A 19,919-nucleotide genomic window follows, 5' to 3' on the forward strand; every position below is an offset into this window, starting at 1 on the left:
GAGGCTCAAAAATAGTCAAATTTTGTATTTTGTAGTTTTAATGAAAACGGAATATATTTTTGTGGAGAAATATCGTAGATCCAAAACGTTTTAGACTGCGCTTCTAGAATAGAGCAGTAAGTGCAATATTAAGGTCTTCTTTTTTTATTCTCCGCATTATCGGTGCACAACACTTAAACAGGACGCGAGGTGTTCTGTACAACACTTTTCCTGTCTGGTGGTACGGATGTAGACAAAGCTAAATAAAAATCTCGATTTGATACTGAACCTCCTGACATTGAGTGGAATAAATAGCATGTGGTACATTATATTCTTATCGAACAAACACGAAATTAGGCTATTTATACATTATTTCATGGCGAACGTACTATTCCATCTCGAGACAACACCATAATGTCCTCAAAACAAGGAAATGCTAAAAATACCCATATTGTGTGCAGTACAACGAAATATGACAAATCCAGAACTCCTGCGGTCTGTGATTAAAGTATCAATTATTTATATACATCATGTACATGAACAGACCGATGCTTTATAATCGATTTCTATGTTGTATCGGTGCATATAAACAGACAAGAAATGATGTAAAAAATTAAAATTAAATAATTTCATTATAACTTTAGTTCCTGACCCCAAGTACCTTTGCATGTTATTTGTCTTTTCACCAGAAGAGGTGAGGGATATCATTCAAATTTTCCTAAAAAAACAAACTTGAGTACACTACTAGTTGTGAAGCGTGGGAGAAACAGTGGACTTTATTTCTATTTCTGCACGTAATATAAATACTTTTGCGCCTCTCGTCAGGAATTCAAATGTGCAGTATCGGCTCAATCATTTTGTATAAGGTAAAAGTACCAACTTCATCACTCTTGGTGGCCCGGATGTAAGCGCGCGAGTGGTCGTTCTGTGGGAGGAAACATGAGTACCCTGAGAAAATCTACAGGTGACCCCATACTTGTTTCACGTTCGATCGGGGAATCGAACCTCGGCCGTCTAGGTGAAAGACAAATGTGTTACCACTGTGCCACCCGACCACCCATGTTAAAGCTGACACTAGCCAAATAAAGTAAACGAAGGAGACTTCTAAATTCTCTTCCTCTATTTCCCTCTAATTATCACCATATCTCTACTCTTCTTACGCTCACATTTTCAAAAATAAAATCACTTTATGTAAATTTTAATGTCATCTTGTGTAAATATTTGTGTTGTATACTGTTTTTTGGGAAAGGGCTTTATATAAGTTGGAAAACTTGTGCCCGATCCCTTTGTATATTCATGATACAATACAATATGTTTTTTGATTTAAACATATTTTATTTGTCATTTACAATTTGTTACAAAGGGATTGGGCACAAGTTTTCCAACTTATATTAAGCCCTCTCCCGATACAATTTTACATTGAGAAAAAATTCACATGATGGTAGTTTTATTTACATATTTACAATCTAATTTTATAAGAAATAGAGAGAAAGAGAGAGAGAGACAGAAGGGGAGGGAGACGGAGAGAAAGGGGAAGAGAGGGGGAGTTGGAGGGGGGAAGGAAGAGAGAGACAGAAAGAGATTTTATAAGATATTGATACAAATAATCTTATATATATGGGATATACATGTATATCTAAATACTTCAAAAAGACAAATAGTTTTGTGGTAGACCTAAGCGGACTCGGGCAACAATCACTTTGGTACACAATTCGACTTTCCTTTCGTTCAAACTTGTCTAATGTCTATGATAATCCATGCCAGTGGTGTCTTCCTCCTTTTCTTTTCTGGTCCTTCATTTATAACATTTCACACACACCCGAATGTCACCCGAGTCCGCAAAGACAAAAATACAATGTACATTAATTTCCAATTAAGATATTTTTAAAATCTATTTGTATTTTTAATAAATAGTTGGGTTGATTGGCATATAGTTACATTTTCTTGATGAGAAAGTTCATTTTTTCCGAATAGCAGAAGTTGCAGGTCTAGTGGGATGAAATAATTTAGATCACGAAACAGTTGCAAACGCTGAACAGAGTAATTATTACATTCAAAAAAGAAATGATATGCATCTTCAACAGGGTGTCCACATTGGCAGTGTTTAAAATTAATCAAATTTGCATGAAATAAATCGTTGTTAAGAGTACTAGATCTGTTTCTTAATCTTGCATGCATAATGTTATGTTTTCTGTCACCAATTTGATAGTAGAAGGGAACTTTTGTGTCTGTAAAATTTTGAAGAGAAACAATATGTTTAAACTAAACTAAACTATCCAAATGCGGCACTTGTATAGAGAATCCTTACCCTACATCATACAGTGTTAATTAAATACCAATTGTTTTGCTATATTGATAACAACTTCTTGTTTTATTTGTGCATTGCTCAGTTTTTATTGCACTTTTCATAAATCTACGAATTAGTCACCAGAAATTCTATCAATTACCTATTGCATAATTATCTAATAACCAATTAATATTAACATAAAAAATGATCCTTTGTCCTACGTTTTATATTACTTACATGGTTTCTTTGTTTTTTTAAGTTATCTAAATTTTCAACAGAATAAAATCGTTTAAGTTTTTTATGCAGTCTGTTTCTAATCCTAATTTCTCCTCTTAACTCTTTGGTAAACCACGGTTTAGCGATAGGCCTAATTGTAACATACAGTTTTGGGATAAAAGATTGAGCATATTCTAAATATTTATTAGTAAATTGCACACATATCATCACATGTTTTTCCATCTCTAAATATATACTGCCAGTCAGTGTTTTGTAACAGGTTATTGAATTTAGGAAATTCAGCGTTTTGTAACACCAAATCATACGTTTAAATTATTGGCAAGAAAAGCATTTGATTTAATTTCAACAGGAGTAGCGTCATGGTCCGAAATGTCCACAAAACCCACCACGCATGCGCAGGTGTCACTCACTAACACGGTGACATGTATGGAGCACCTTCGATAAATATAGTCCAGTTTAACTGGTATCTTAGAGAGGGTACTATTCAACTCAATTCAATTCAATTTATTTCCAAATGCTACATAGCTAATAGGATTCCAAGATACATATATATCATATAACAATTCATGCTTACAAAATGGCGGAGAACTAATTCTGACTATTACTGAACCACGAACAAATTATAAAATACAGGTACATGTAACATGTCCATAGTGTATGCTAATTACACTATGACTTTGTTGGCATCATATACATATCTTGCTAACTTACGAATTTCGCCAATATTATGAGCACACAGTAATTGGATAAGTTTGATGTATTTTTTCCTTAAAACATGAAAACTTTTGCATACTAGAATAAAATGATACTCATCTTCGATATCTTGTCTACATTTAGTACAAAGTCTTTGTTCTCTTGGTAAGTGAACATATATACCTGTCTCGATAACTCGGTACTAAATCAGGTTAGCATCATATAACATCTGTGAAAATAAATGGCTACATGTTCGATCATTTTATTCATTCCAAAAAATCATATTTTTGTATTAATTTCAGGAACTTTCCATTTCCATGTTTCAACGTAGAGTAAGAGTCATTTGTGTCGAACACTTTTGAATCGAATCCATCGGATGAGTAGAATGTTTGGTTCAGTCTCGATTTTTTCCGTTCTTTATCTTTGTACAAAGGTAGTTGATAATCAACATGTATATATAAGAGATAGGTATATAGAATTCATGTTCATTAACTTATAAGTATATTTAATTGTTTTTCTTTTAGCCTTCGGCTTGCGAGGTTATCACATGTACATGGTATGGTACATGTACATGTACCCTCTTACCCTCGGGGTAGAGCCCAAAGAATGCCCCTCATTCATCGAATCATCGTACCCTCAGGGGTACTTGGATGAGGGCGGATTTTCACTCAAAAAAAAAAAGAAAAAAATGCTGACTACGATGTTCCGATATTTCGACACCATACAGTACCACAGGGGCATGAAAATTAGCTACAGTCTACATGTATTTGGGCCTCCCCTAGTGTGTATAGCACATTTTCAGATGTTTTGGGGGGCTAGATTGAAATTCGTTAAAAACGACAACCCTGGTGTTCATCTCAAGACCCTGTGTATATGTATTGACTAACGATTTTTTCATATCCTCACAAGTTGATGATTGTATTATTGTTTATAGCGAGTTAGCTCTTCATATTTCATTATATATGCGGGAAGAATTAAGTTGGCAAATGGTTGTTTATTGTTATCAATACTCTACATAGGGATGGTCGGGTTATATAATTTACATACTGCATGGCAGTTTTAAGGTAATTATACGGACTAGTATCTTGTGTAATCAGTATTTGTCAACACAGTACTCTGGTACGAAGAGGCACAGCCGCCTGTCTGCACTATCGGCTATGATAACATATCATACTCGCCAGTCCTTGTGTATGATATTAAAGTTTTGTCAATTTAATTTAAAAATAAATATATACAATAAATACATATACGGCTTCATATTCTTGTATATTACGTCAATTACACAAACGTACCTTAAATCAACACAAATATTTACCGAAATTGTCAATTTATTTCTAGTAGGAATGAGAGAAAGATGGAATATATCGAAGCTAAGCGCCCTGGTCCCATATTTCTCGGCTGCAGTGGCTGATAACGACATTCAGCTTCACCAGATATAGAGTACCAATATCAACTCAAGATGACAAATTACCCGTTATAATTTCTAGTTCAATTAATTGATTTACCCGACTAAGGGGCCGGCGATTGCCAGGGCATACCCACTCGTTGACCGGCGTACGTACTACTGTGTGAAGATTATTAGCGAGGACAATTTGCAGCTCAACACCAGCAGAGATATTTATACGTACATGTACGTATCTCGTTAAGTACCACTCGAAGGCACGACGGATATACTTATATATACCTATGTAATGGGTGTCTGATTCTTGATTTGTCTTTTGTGATGTGAAATATTCTGACGTATTATGATTCTGAGAGAAAAATTGTCACAAACAGATGTGAGTGCGGATCATCTTATGTACTAGCACGGAACTACTACTGCCGACGAATGACTATTTTTTATGATCCTGCTTTTCTTGGTGTGAATATTTGTAAGCTGTTGACATTAAGCAGTGGTCAACACTGAAATTTATATCAGAAAATATTTTGTGTGTAAAACTTTAAAGGTGATTTAAGTGACTTCTACAACCGGAAACGCCTTAAAGCTGGTAAACAGGTAAGCTGATTTTTAATTGTTTCAAAGTCTTCGTGCAAGTTGCTAATGAGTACAGTATTTATCACAGGGGCTTGGCACGATTTTCCAAATGATGGTCCATATATATATGTATTATAGTGTCATATGGACCATCATTTGGAAAATCGTGTCAAGCCCCTGTGGTATTTATCAAGTTAATTAAGTCTCAATTACAATTTGTTGGTTTTTTTTATTTTTAACGTTGAATATAGAGTTTCTATATTTTTTTCTATGAAACATGATCGATTTTTATTGTAATATTAAACTTTTCGACGAGAAATATTTCCGATGGGCTTGTTCCCCTTACCACGACATGCGTCAAAGATGTCGATTTCTGACAGAGAAATGAACAACACAAGGTTTCGAGAGATGTAGGTTTCTGAACACCGTAGAAAAGCGCCATGGTTGACATAATGATCTTGTTTAGAAATTAAAGTACAGACGTGTTTAATGCTTGTTGATATGACTAGTGGTTCCAATGTAACAACCCTAGTTCTTATTCTGAGAATGTGACTTAGTTGTCTTCGATCTGACCTACTTTCGTAAAGCGGGTGTCCTCGATTTGACTTAGATTTGCATGTCGGGTGTCCTCGATTTGACTTAGATTTGCATGTCGGGTGTCCTCGATTTGACATATATTGGTATGGTGGGTGTCGTCGATTTCACCTATATTTGTATGGTGGATGTCCTCGATTTGACAGTTTCGTATAACGAGTGTCCTCGATTTCATCTAGTTTCATATAGCGGTGTCCTCGATTTAACCTAGTTTCGTATCGCGGATGTCCTCGATTAGACCGGGTGTCCTCGATTTGACCTAGAGTTGTATGGCGGATGAAGCCGCGATAACCGAGTGGTTAGGTTTCCCGACACTTTATCACTAGCTCTCTACCTCTGGGTTGCGAGTTCGAAACCTACGTGAGGCAGTTGCCAGGTACTGACCGTAGGACGGTGGTTTTTCTCCGGGTAATCTGGCTTTCCTCCACCTCCAAAACCTGGCACGTCCTTAATTACCCTGGCTGTTAATAGGACGTTAAACAAATCTAACCAAAAGTATGGCGGGTGTTTTTGATGAGGCGGAAGACGTTTACCATCCCGTAACACCTGGCCTTATTCCCTACTGTTCGTTTTAAAGGGTCTCCGCTCTATTCTTTATCTGTGTTCGTATTTCCCCTAGTTTTCTCAATTTTCTTTATCGTTTAACATCACAGCATTGTGTCAACATGTTTTTTTTTTTTCTTTAAGAATATTTGTGTCTTTATTAAAAAAAATAATAATAATAAAAGCGTAACGATAGAATTAACTTACAAAATGTATATTCTCGTTAAAAACAATGATATTCACCTCGGGTCGAAATACTCCGCATAAGCTCCCTATTGAAATGAATCCGCTTCGTGAAATGAACCTGTTTTTAATTGTAATGGGTTAAATGACAGTATACGTATGTGGCCCTTACCTTCATCAAAACTATATACATGTATTAAGATAAAACTATATTTCAAGAAATTGGGAAAACCCTGGTTAGCGTGATACAAACGTATTTTGCTACACCGGCCAATTCTGACATTTCAAATCCATATTTTCCTCCAACGGTTTGTATTTTTATCGCCGAGATAAGCCAATGTTATATAAGCCCTAATGGTTCTTTGACGTCGTCAAAACAACTTTAACATCAAGCCATAACCGTATGGGTTTAACATTGATTCGGACACCGGTTGCTTGATTTCGACGAATTTTGTAACGAACACTACACATCAAGCCTTTGACGGCCCTCTATGGCTATATTTGTATAAGCTTAAACCAGCTCAAATATATTGACAATTACCTCAGTTATAATTAGTTTTACTGGAGTGCTGGGCATCATATAATTATATATATGCCGATTTGCTTCCTACCGATTCGGCCAAACTCATCAGTTCATTTGGTAAACTAGGAGCGTCCGACTAGAAATTAAGTCGCATGGAGAGGTCGAAAAAATATGGTATGGAACAGTTTCAACGTAAAAGTAAAATCTATTGTAAAAATGCAAAGTAATATCAAAGCGTTCACGCTAGATACCAATAAAAACAAAGAGATGGAATCATAATTCTAACTTGAAATTGATATAACGATGAACGAGAGACTCGTGAAAAAAAAATAGGAGAATAAGACCAGGTGTTTCGGGAAAAAATAGCGTCTTATCGTCGACAACCGTCGTGTAAATCTAGGTCAAATTCGGGTGGGGCCGCAGTGGTAGAGTGGTTAAGTTGTCCCGACACCTTATTACTAGCCCTCCACCTCTGGGTCGTGAGTTCGAAACCTATACGTGGGGTAGTTTCCAGATACTGACTGTAGGTCAGTGGTATTTCTCCCGGTACTCCGGCTTTCCTCCACCTCCAAAACCTGGTACGTCCTATGGCCCGACTGTTAATAGGACGTTAAAAAAAATAAACCGAACCAAACTTAAATTCGTGTTATGCCACGTCCTCAATGTGAGAACTAGGGTAGAGACAATGAAACCACTAGGTTTATATCAACAGTGAACATCTCTGACTATATATCGCACAAGGAAAACTTGTATCCAGAGTCTGAAATTAAATTTACATTAAACATCATATTAATTATTTGTATCATTTGTAATATAATACAGTGCTATTCAATACTACATCATCTATTACATCTATACAATACATAAAGTTATCAGTAAACACCGTGATATTGACGATATCAGGTCAGCGATATAGACCTACAGGTACCTACATTACACCAGGCCAATACACAGAAAACAATAACATGGAGTGACTGATACAGTAATGTATATATCTTCTGTCTTACAATGGCAGGGTTTCCACTGGACATTTCATAAATGGGGTCATTTTCAGATAAAATAGGGTCATTGTGAATAATTTCAATGGAGCTTCCAGAAAAAAATGGGGTCCTTTCAATTGTCTATGCTTCAAAAGGCTATTGAGATGGCTTCAACGCAAACCCTGAATGGGATATATTAGGATGGTCTATCGTTACCGGTACACAGTATACAAATGTTGATTAGTATAAATATGTAAATAACATATTATAGTATGCTTCTGATGTCTTATTTATACCTAGCTGTAAGTAATTGAATTTTATCTGCAGATTTTACCAATAATTATTTCAATAAACTCTAATACTGCTTTGGACCTAATGACTGTCATACTCAGGCCAGTCATTCCAATTATTGGCGATTCTAAATGTAAAGGATTCGTACATTTATTTATTTATTTATTTATTTATTTATTTATTTTTAACTTTTCAGAATTACCTCTAGATCAGGTATTAGTGTAGAGAAATCCGTATCGTAGACGCTATCTAATTGTTATTTAAAAGACGTGTCTCTATACTTTACCGTCTGTAAATTAACTTCCGAAGCACTTGTTATCTTAATCTTACGAGAATGGATTTAAATTCTCAAAGTGAACTAGAATTGTGTGTTTACGGAGTTTCATGTAATCCCACACTCTCGATTGATGTAAATGTTGTTTATATGAATGAATTACACATCACTTCCGGTCAATGCATTCTGGACCAGCCATACATCCACCCAAACTTCCGGTAATACATGTCCCGTATCCTGTCATTAATATGTTATTGTCATGCAAATAATGAATGATAAATAGATTAAAACTATAAGATTTTGTTTTTATTTAGAAGCACATCATCAGTAATGGAGGACAATGGCGATTTTAAAGTTGTAAGTTATACTGACAAAAATTATCTGTAATTCCATGGCTTCCTATTTCAGTTGTAGTAATTCTTTCACTAATGAAAATATTTAATTTCTACAGATCATGGACTATGAGTGAATGCAGACCCATTGACTGTTGATAGCGACATGGGAGCTTCCTACTTCAACACTTCATGGTTTTACGGCATTCACGAATATGGCTTTGGGAACTCCTCTTTCTTTACCTTTATTTCGGAGTTCAATCGCCCATGGTCAGGACTACCTTACATCGAAGCTTTCGTTTTTACGATACTCTTCATCTTTTCCATGTTTGGAAATGTCCTTATCTTTTACCAAATGTTCCAGACCAAGAGCACCCGAACAGTCACCAACTGTATGATAGCCAATCTAGCAATGGCAGACATCTTGTTTTCATTCGGAAGTCCTTTCATAGCCGTGACGCGTGTGACAGGTGACTGGATTTTCGGTAATGCCGTGTGCAAAGTATTTGTTTATTTTTTGTTTACATGCGCAATGGTTATGATCTGGACTATGACCGTGATAAGTATTGACAGACATATATGTATCAATAAAACCACATCCAAAAAGATGACACCAAAAGTGGCGGTCGCCATTATTATCATCACGTGGTTCGTCTGCCTGTTGTGTTTCATCCCACTTGCGATGTACTTTCATACCAGGTCGTTTCCGTTCGGACGTGATTACGTCACGATATGTACCTTGTCGTGGCCAAAGACTTATGGGTTTCGCGCGTCCATCTTCTTCACCGTTGTGAGTTGTTTAGTCGGCTTTGTCATTCCCATTGCTATCATGAGTATAAACTATTTCAAGATTATAAGAAGGTTTGTGAGATCACGACGCGCCATTTTGAATAATCATAACAGAGTGGACGTATTGAATTCAAACTCCCTGAAGACCCGGAAAAATCGGGATCAACGAGACGTTAAAGTTGTGAAAACATTACTTCTACTTGTGTTTTTGTTTATACTGATGTGGCTGCCAATCTTCGTCGTCTTCGTCATAATTCTCATCGATGGGATGAAAGATAACATGCAGGTGCCATCCCTCGCCCTTATCGTGACTTTGTGCATCGCCTTGGCGAACGCGTGTGTCAATCCATTCCTTTATGGTGTTATTAACGACAAACTTCGTCGCGCCATCTTAAAGTGTTTCGCGTGCAAGAGCACGGTTTCGACAAGTGGAACGGGCAGTAACATCCGCCATAGTATTCGCGCCATCAGCTACAGCCAGAATTCCAGCAACAGTGAGAACACAGTCAAGTAGAGTGTCAGATTCAAAATGGCGACATTTGAGAGTTTCAAATATCTTCATTACTCAGAATGTGTGTTAGACGGTCTGTTATGCCGATGGATATCACTTTTTGTTTTGTTTTTTAATTTGACAATAGTTCGTGTGAAACATAAGAACACTCATCGTTAATATGACTGTGAGAAAAAATATAACGGAAGTATTATTTACAATACAGACATGATCTGACAGCGGATGGTGGCTCTATTTCAAACACTTCCGTAGATTTAATGAGTTATGAATGAATGTGTTTTGATAAAGTTGGAATAAAATACTCGATGACTTTTCCTCAGTATGAATTAATCATGTTGAATGTTTTTTAGTACAAGTAAGTGTTTTGTACCGTGGGAAAATTCAGTTCAGTCCATGGAATATAAATCATTTGCCTTAATCTAAACGGGTGATTACTGAATTTTGAAACTTTTTAATGAATTACATAAGAAATTAACATTTTATCACAACTGCACACTATAATTTATATTATTTTCCCCCTGTAAAATAAGTAGGTTGTTTGATCTTCTGCGGAATGTACAAAATGTATCCATGTAGTGTTGACAAAATTTTAAAGATATCTGCGAAATCAAAGATTCCAATTTCGATATATATTACTTCTCCAAGACTTTGTCATGAAACAAAGGCTCTGTGAATGCATACAGTGAAATTGACCGACATTGATTTGATTGCAGCGCCTTTCATTTTGTTGTCTTGAATGACAAATATCAACCTGGATATTGGCAGTTTAACGTCTGAAAGCAATCAAATTGCCAATCCGAAGAATTAAAGGTACAAGAGGAATGAAAAACTCGTTTTGATCACTCGGATTTCGTTTATTTCTTCGGTAAAGAACAATTACTTGACAAGAGACAAAAATTCACTATCATCTTAGAATCTTAAAGCCGTTCATCTTACCGATGACCATGCAATGATTTTTTAAGATATCGATTCTGAACAGAAAACATTGTCATCAAACATTCTTGTTGTTGTCTTTGCATCCTTTTTAGAACCCTTGGATATTGTTTGTATATAGTAATGTTGTGTATAGGTCTGAAATTTGCACACAAAAACTGTTATAAATTACCATTTGGAACTAAATGTGAAAATGTTGTTATTTTTCATTGTATGTGGTATACTGACAATGACAATGATTTTATTAAGATTTCCCGGTGTTGCTAAATCTCAGTAAATGATTTTATTTGTGGTTCTTAAAACCTTCGTGGTGTTGAAAATGTTTAGATATTAATGATGCGAGTAGGTAGTAAATGGTTTTGAGGTCAGATCTGTAGAAAACACATTCACCCTAGGCCTCTCTCTTTCTTCCTCTCTGGCTACCTAATTATGTCTAGTTTCCTCTGTCAATACATATGAGTGTGTTTATGGCTGTCTTGATAATATTATGTATTATACTTACGCTAGGGTTGCATTGTCTCTATAAATTAATCTAACCCAATTTTTGTAATTATCGTGTTTACGTGTAGTGATCAGGCTTGCGCAAGAATACCAGAGAAAAATGTAAGCAAAACTACTTGTATAAAAATCACCTACGCTTGAAAATGATTTTCAAGACTTAACATTTAAAACGAAAAAGAGTTCTTATATTTAAGAAAACCAAATTAACAATTCTTACAATAATGAACATAAAGATGAATTTTGAAAAAAAGCGACCTTGTTTTAAACAGACGCTAGAAAGGATGTTGTCGTCTGCAACATACATTGACATCATCAATCCAGCGACCGACTCCTTTGTAATTTTCTACGTCATCTGGGCTGAACATTATGCTGGAAATATAGAGGCTTTCACTGAATTGAGTTTGGGAGAGTGGAAGAATAATGAAAGGGCACTATTAGAGTCGTGCGACCTGGACATGCGACCTCTCGAGACTCCAACTTCCGGTCTCGTCACTAATTAATTGTTACTCGTTACTACAGAGTGTGGCTACGCGATACTCCTACATTATTACATTGTATCTTAGAATCTGTAGTTATGATAAACGTAGCTGCATGTACTGGAAAAAATAAGAGAAATAGTTAAAAAAAAAAAAGATTATCTTCTCTTCGAACTATTTTGTTTACTGTAGTCGCCATTGACACCTCAAGTATCGCCACCTAGTGTTTCCGGTATTACAACATAAGACAAACTGACAAAGACATATTAGTTTTGATTTCAATAGAATGATTAAAAAAAAAAAAAAAAAAGAAGAAGAAGAAGAGAACTTATAAATCAAAATCCACAAAACAAATGCAAAATACAAACAGTATATACAGATTTTACATGAAGACCCTTAAGACTTTACAAGAATAAGACCAGGTGTTTCAAAAGGTTAAGCGTCCTCTTCTTCATCGACGAGACCCGTGATACAAACAACATAAAATGACGAGGGACAAATATATACCTGTATTTGATTAATTTACATTCTATAAGTGTTTCCTGGTATTTGAATGTTAGATTATATGCCACTTTTTATATTTACAATGTATAATTAAATATGGCCTCTCACTCGATTCCATGATGTAGACACTGATTTAAACCCGCGTGACATATGTCCGAATATGTATTAGCCAATGACACGTATTTCCGTAATAGGTAAAGCTGTAACGAACCATATGGATATAAATTGACCAAAATAAATCTCACATGACCATTAAAAAACATGCGTATGATATATTGCAGGTTTTGATTGCAAATAGCGTCCATCGATTTTTGATTTAAACATATTTTATTTGTATCAATATATACAAGAGGATTGGGCACAAGTTTTCAAACTTATATGAAGCCCTTTCCTAATTATCATGATTTTTACAATTTTTATACAAGATGACATGACATTTGAAATATTAACAATTATAATTGGGGAGAAAGAGAGAGAGAGAGAGAGAGAGAGAGAGGTATTACGATTCGAATTTATTCAAATATTCAATTGATAAATTTAGTTTAATTATTTACTAAGCAAACAAACAAATCCGATTTCGATAGCAGAAGATTAAACTGTTCGCTGCACAAAAACACACTGCTATTTCTAATGTTCGTTATATCCTGTTCCATGGTAAGCTTTCTCCGTTCGATCCATTGCCTTCTGGAAAAAAATATTCGTTTCTCTTGCGCTATCGGAATCGGAAGAGACTTTATAAATACATTTGTTTTAACTGTCAATATATATATGTATATGTATAATATTTCACAATACTGATTAAGAAAAGAGAAAACGGGGAATTAAAATCTTCTTGAGTCAAGAATGTATTTCTGAGTGATTTGGCTTATCATAAAATTATCTTCAATGGATAAATCATTGTTTCCATATAATAATAGTTGCAGGTCTAGTGGCATGAAATTGTTTAGATTTCGGAACAATTCGATTCTCTGTTCAAAGTAATTTTGACAAATAAAGAAGTAGTGGTATGCATCCTCAATAGGATGTCCACACTGACAATGGCGATAATCAATAAGATGTGATTGGAAAAGGTCATTTTTTAGAATACTACATTTGTTTCTTAATCTCGCATGCAATATATAGATTTTCTATTTCCAACTGAGTAATGGGTAGGTACTTGTGTTCTATTTGAGATAGATTTTTTAAATACTGAATATGAGATACTATGTCTAATCTCTAGATCAAGTTGATTCCAAAGTCGAATAGTAGATGGGAAAAACGATTTGTTTGTTAGTTGAAGTCTGAAATTCGGTAGAGAGTAATTATTTGCATCACGTAGGTTATAATGTGAGTTTTCAGATACCAAGGGAGGTAATAAAGTGGATACGTAACTAGGAGTGAGTTGGTTAGTAATTTTATAGAATAGTTGTAGTTTTCTTCTAGAACGACGATTTACAAGAGGTTCTAATCCACTTTCAGAGTATAATGAGAGCCTGCTAGCAAAGGAAGGTAATCCGGTAATTATTCTTGCAATTTCTAAATTTAATTTTTCCAAATTATCTGCATCACTGAGAGAACATCCATCCCAAACCTCGCAACAATATTCAAATAAAGGCAGAATATATGACTTGTAAATTTTATGCAGAGTTTGTCTATTTAAAATATATTTGAGCTTTCTGAGAATACTTACTTGTTTAGATACATTTTTGCATATGCTTTCAATGTGTCAATACCATTTACAGTTTACATCTAATGTTACGCCTAGGTGTTTGTGGTGATCAACAAATTCTACATCTATATTATTAAATCTAATGTCTATAACATGTTCATGTTCATTTTTTGAAATTAGTAAGGCTTCCGTTTTCAGAGGGTTAAATTTCACCAACCAGGTTTCTGCCCAATTTTGAATTTTTGCTAAGTCATTATTTATTTTAATTTCAATTTCAAATGGTGATCGACCAGAACATAATAAGGTATCATCAGCAAATAATTTTGAAAGACTATCGAGATTATCAGATATGTCGTTTATGTAAAGAATAAAAAGTATTGGGCCCAATACAGATCCTTGTGGCACGCCAGCATTAGTAGTCCTAACGGAAGATTTACTGTTTCCTACAAAAACATGTTGTTTCCTGTTACTTACATAATTTTTTAACCAAATTAGAAGTTTCCCATTAGTTCCATAATTCGCTAACTTTACATACAGTCCCTTATGCCACACACGAAAATAAGTCCATCGAGATACGGTCTCCTTCTAGCTTCGCAATTGGGTGAATTTCCATTAATCACAGTCGGTAGTCAGTAAGCCGAGGGTCGTGGGTGCGAACCTCGGCAGAGGCACACTATTCGATTACCTGTTACAGATATGACTTTTATATAGAAGGTTTCAAGCAAGAAACTCGGAAATATGAAACGTTGAATGAATAGTTAATATCATTTATTTGTGAAATCCTAAATGTCAAAAATAGAAGGCAGTTATATACTGGGCGACTCAAATTGACCAATATCTGTAACGTTCAGCGTTAAGTATAAATTGAAATTTGTTGTATTGAAATCGTTTGTGTGTTGCTTAAATATAAGTTAAACAGTGATGTATTGTTCGGCTTTTTATCCTATCAATTCAGTTACCTTGAATATTTACTATATGTGGTGAATCTAATTATTACGTAATTGACCTACTGGGAGAGACATCATTACTCTAGACTAACATCACGTCTGCGACGATAATTTACTGCTTACATCATCATATTTTATCTAAATCCTTTACAAAGCTAGTTATATGAAAAATTGTATGTTGCCACCATCCGGGTTTTTGTCAAGAGGTCGTGACATAACATAAACTTGCCATAGATTTAAATGACGAGCGTCATCAATAAAGCAGAAGACGGTTACTCTCCGGAACACCTGGTCTAGCTATCATTGTACTTCTCTCATAGTATAACTGTCATTGTATAACTCTCATTGTATAACTTCCATTGTATAACTCTCATTGTACGTTCCCGCGGGTTTCCAGGTAAATATCTATTACGTTTATTTTTACCCTCGTTTTCGCTTTTCCCTCTTTTGTATACCGCTACACATGCAATATTCCTTCATGTGAAATTCACATGAAGTGAAATTTCACATAAAAAATTCGCATGAATTTCACATGAAAAAATTCACATGACATTCACATTAAGTATTTCACGTGAAATTCATGTGAATTTTTTCACGTGAATCTCACGTGAAATTCCATTGAAACTAACGTGAATTTCACGTGAATTTTTTTCATGTAACATTCACGTGAATTTCACGTGAAGGAATATTGTCTGTGTACATAAACTAAAAATAACTAAATAGACCATTTCATTCGCCGTTTTGCATTTGTTGAGAACACCTATCATATCAACATTATTTATGCTGCTGAATTACGCAGTTATAAATGGTACATGTTGACAACTCGAACTAGAATCAGGACATTTTACAATTCCTTCCGTCGCTAAAGATAAGACGAGAAATTTAGCTGTTAACATCAGATAACTTGTGATGTTAAGTAGTCCTAAGAGCACTATAACCAGCGTGTGCCTATTTACCGATTCTCGTGGTAGTAATTAATCCATATCTGGTAAAGAACCCAGGGGCCGGCGACAATCACCTGACTGTAAGTGGCGAGCGTCTCCAGTTCTTCAGGTCAGTACAATACATTAGCGATTCCGTCAAACTAATAAAAAAACAACTGATTCCAAAGTTCCGGACTTTGTAATAAAATATCTGTGTACTGAATAATGACAATATTTCATAAGAGAAGTGTTTGTTGCCCTCTATTTATATACTATCAATTGTGTTATTGTTAGTCTTCAAGGGTGTGAATGAGAATTTCTGAAAATCGTAATATTTATTAAAATAACACAGGGATGGATCTATTTTAGAAAAATATTATCACACACGACCAAATATAACCCATATCAAAATCTTACGTAATCTGTGCAAGTTAATAATACTAAGTATTTGTATTTTTGTTTAAACAGTCCTGATTGGTATATACGTTGATTGTTGCATAATACATTTTCTGTGTACATTATATTTTTGAAAAGATAATTCAATAAATAAATAAATAAAGTTGTTAAGTTGTAAAAGTCAATTGTATGTGAAGAGTTGAGTTAAACGTAATATTAGTTAATTTACAGGTCAAAATTAATCATCATTTAATGATGCCCGTATATTTCAATTAAACCCTTGTGTTGATTCGAGTTTGCTTACCATCAAGCACTTTCTACTGTATCAGAAAGTGTCAAATAGATATATCATATATGCTTTCGTCGAAAAACGTCGCTTTTCAGTATTTGGGGCACAGAAATGATGGTCGTTAGACGCGTCTGACAGGTGGTCGCTTAATTCAGGTCACAAGCATAGTAAATAACATTGGAAAGAAAAAAAACGGTCGCATATGAGAGGAGGTCGCTTAATTCAGTTGGTCGCTAAGGCTTAAGGCAGGTTTGACTGTATATATTTTTATTACTTTATAAGATTGAATTATTAAATTTGTCATCGTGTCCCTACCCGTGTCGGTTTGTGTTTCTCGTGAAGCTGTTCGGGTATGTGTGTCGTTGTTGTGCACTAGGGCAGGGCACTTTACCCTGGTTGTTGTGAGTATCATGCGACGGGCCTCCAGCATGTTGTTCAGTGAGGTAGTCACCAACTTCTACAAAGACACAGACCGCCTCAATATGACCCTGGATTTTAGGGGCGATACTATACCATTATGACTTTACAGATGATCTTAAATCAAATAAGTCGATCTTCATGTCGCATGGTTCCCACGAGGACAATGTACCGTTATACTCTTAATTTCCCTATTGTTAACTTACCATTTCTTGATTTCACAGTAATGCTTCCCCCACCTATGTCTTAGCAGATTCGCTATACATTTTTTCTAATATCACTATTTCCGTAAAAAGACATCGATGATGACCAATAACTATGTAATAGGATTTTTAAGAGACTTTGGTGAAACTGTAGGCAAATCAGTTTATTGAACGCAGTTCGAATAGTATCTTTAAATAGTTCATTGTGCGAAATTAAGGTCGGTTTTTGTTTTGTTTGTTACAATATCCGTCTTCTCTTCTTTCCACAGCCCAGTTGACACTTTGAGAACGTTACATTTCTTGGATTTGATCTAGATTGTTAATCGCCAATTCAGCAAAAGACGCTAGCTCTTCTGAAACACTTTGTCTTATTATTCTGGTAGTTCTAAAGGATATTCTTGTTAATTTGTGTTTTGTTGATATTCTCGTGTCGTTATTTATTTATTTACTTATTTATCTATTTATTTATTTATTTATTTATTTATTTATTGTGTTGGAGAAACATCTGTACTCAACTGAGATGTTATAGACCTAAAATCTCAACCTTGTCAAAAGAAACGAACTTATTGACGTCTATTTCCAGTCCAAAATATTGCACGAGAAGATAAAAAATAATTGCTCTTATCTGACTATTTCAACGCATGTTTTATTATAGAATAAAGGATATAAGACACTCCAACATTAAAAAAAATCAATTTTTCTAGACCGATAGAAAAATAAATAAAAGCTTAAAAATGCAATAGAAACAAAAGGAAGCTTATCTTAAGCCAATAATGTACCCCTGGAAGGATTACAAGTCTATAATACCCGGTTATCTCTGGCTACGAGAGTCGATATTGGAAATGGTATGACTATCCGTGGGTGTGACTTATACACAATGTCCGTCAACCGGTAACTTGAAAGAATACTTCAAAGAAAAGTCGCAGGATGTTAATATTTCGTATATATATGGCATTCATGTGTACAAATTACTTCCCTATACGGATAACATAAAACGTGTTTGTAGTAGGCGTTGTCGTGAGAGGATAAAGTTCCGTGTGACATCAATATTAGGGGCGGAACATGAATCATCAATGCCAAAAAGACAAACGCAAATTGATACTTTCGAAATCAGGAATACAGAATATCAAAAGTTTATACAGGAAACGATTCGGGGTTGTTTGTGCATGCGATTTCATGGTCAAAGAAGTTTTAAATCTGAATTCATAACCGGCATTGCTAGGTTTAACTGATGTGGTATTTCAGCAGCATTTTTAATATTTTTTTACCAATGCCGGTGATATTTTTCGAGGAGAATTTGGTCAAAAACCTTTTAGTGTACTACGGTGTTATTCAACCCCCGCCACGATTTCAAGTGGGAAAAACTGTTATAAGTTACTATTTTCAATATCAACGCATTTCTTAGGTCGGAGACCCGAACTATATATGCTATAAATTTGTTTGTTTTTTGTCTTTTTTTTTTTTTTTTTCTTTTTTATGCTCAAGAGGTAATTTGACAATCAACTGATGAAATCACTCTTGTGCTGTGACTTTTTTGTCGATAACACGAACTAAGGGAGGCAACTCTGATTTCATTTCCAAGTATAGAATTTCAAGATTTTCAAATATTTTCAACTATACTATTTAAAAGTATAGGCGAGCTAGTGGGATGATTCAAGTTCTTAGCACAACTCTGAAGACTGTGATCACTCAAACGGTTATACAGTTAAAATAATGATAAATGAGAAGTTAAGTACATTTGAACCAATGAGGTCCTCTATTTCATGATTATTGATCGAAATAGAATTGTTATATTGCATTTTCGTGACATTTCATAAGTATTATGTAAATGAAACCACATGTTGGATTTCATCAGATTTTATGTCATCACAAATCATTGCGCCATTAACGCAGTTATCAATATTAAATCATAAAAAACTTTAGGCCTATTTGATAACTAGCATTTAATTATCTGTTAACTGTAGTGTTCACACGGCGCCGTCGTTAAACAATAAATCACGGATTATTGGAACAGGTAGAAGTGGTATAATTCAATCGAAAATTATACCAGAGATTGTAAATAAAAGTCTCAAAATGATTATGTCCGTGACAATTTGAACAGACATAGAAATTAATTTATACAAAATATAAATATATGCAATTCAGATGTTTGTTTCTTTGCTGGGGTTATCGCCCCGTGAACAGTCGGGGTCATTTTGAGGCGGGATATCATTGTAGTAGTTGGTGACTACCTCACAGAATAACATACGTGGGCCCCGTTACTTGCCATCCAGAGCAACTAATGTAAAGTATCTTGCACAAGGACACAACCATGTCAGCACAGACCGGCCCGTTTCTCAGCTTTCCGAGAAACACAAACGGACACGGGTTGGAAGCGTCGAACCACGTCCCTCGGTTCTTCAACTAGCGGCAAAGAAAGCATGTCATAGTTTAAAGACAACGTTTATACCTAACTATGGATATAGAACTGTACGTCATACAGCTGTATCGT

The 19,919-nt window shown here is 35.0% G+C and overlaps 1 protein-coding gene across 1 annotated transcript; it reads left to right on the forward strand.

The window, feature by feature from the left end:
- The first annotated feature begins 4,662 nt into the window (after positions 1–4,662).
- Positions 4,663–10,517, forward strand: LOC117339999 (free fatty acid receptor 4-like). The gene is made up of 2 exons (XM_033901739.1): positions 4,663–5,192; positions 9,011–10,517. Exon 2 carries the CDS (start codon positions 9,058–9,060, stop codon positions 10,192–10,194), a length of 1,137 nt encoding a protein of 378 aa, XP_033757630.1. The 5' UTR covers positions 4,663–5,192; positions 9,011–9,057; the 3' UTR covers positions 10,195–10,517.
- Positions 10,518–19,919: the final 9,402 nt, after the last annotated feature.

This window comes from Pecten maximus, chromosome 12, assembly GCF_902652985.1.
Source record: "Pecten maximus chromosome 12, xPecMax1.1, whole genome shotgun sequence".
In the NCBI taxonomy this organism is placed as follows: Eukaryota; Metazoa; Mollusca; class Bivalvia; order Pectinida; family Pectinidae; genus Pecten; species Pecten maximus.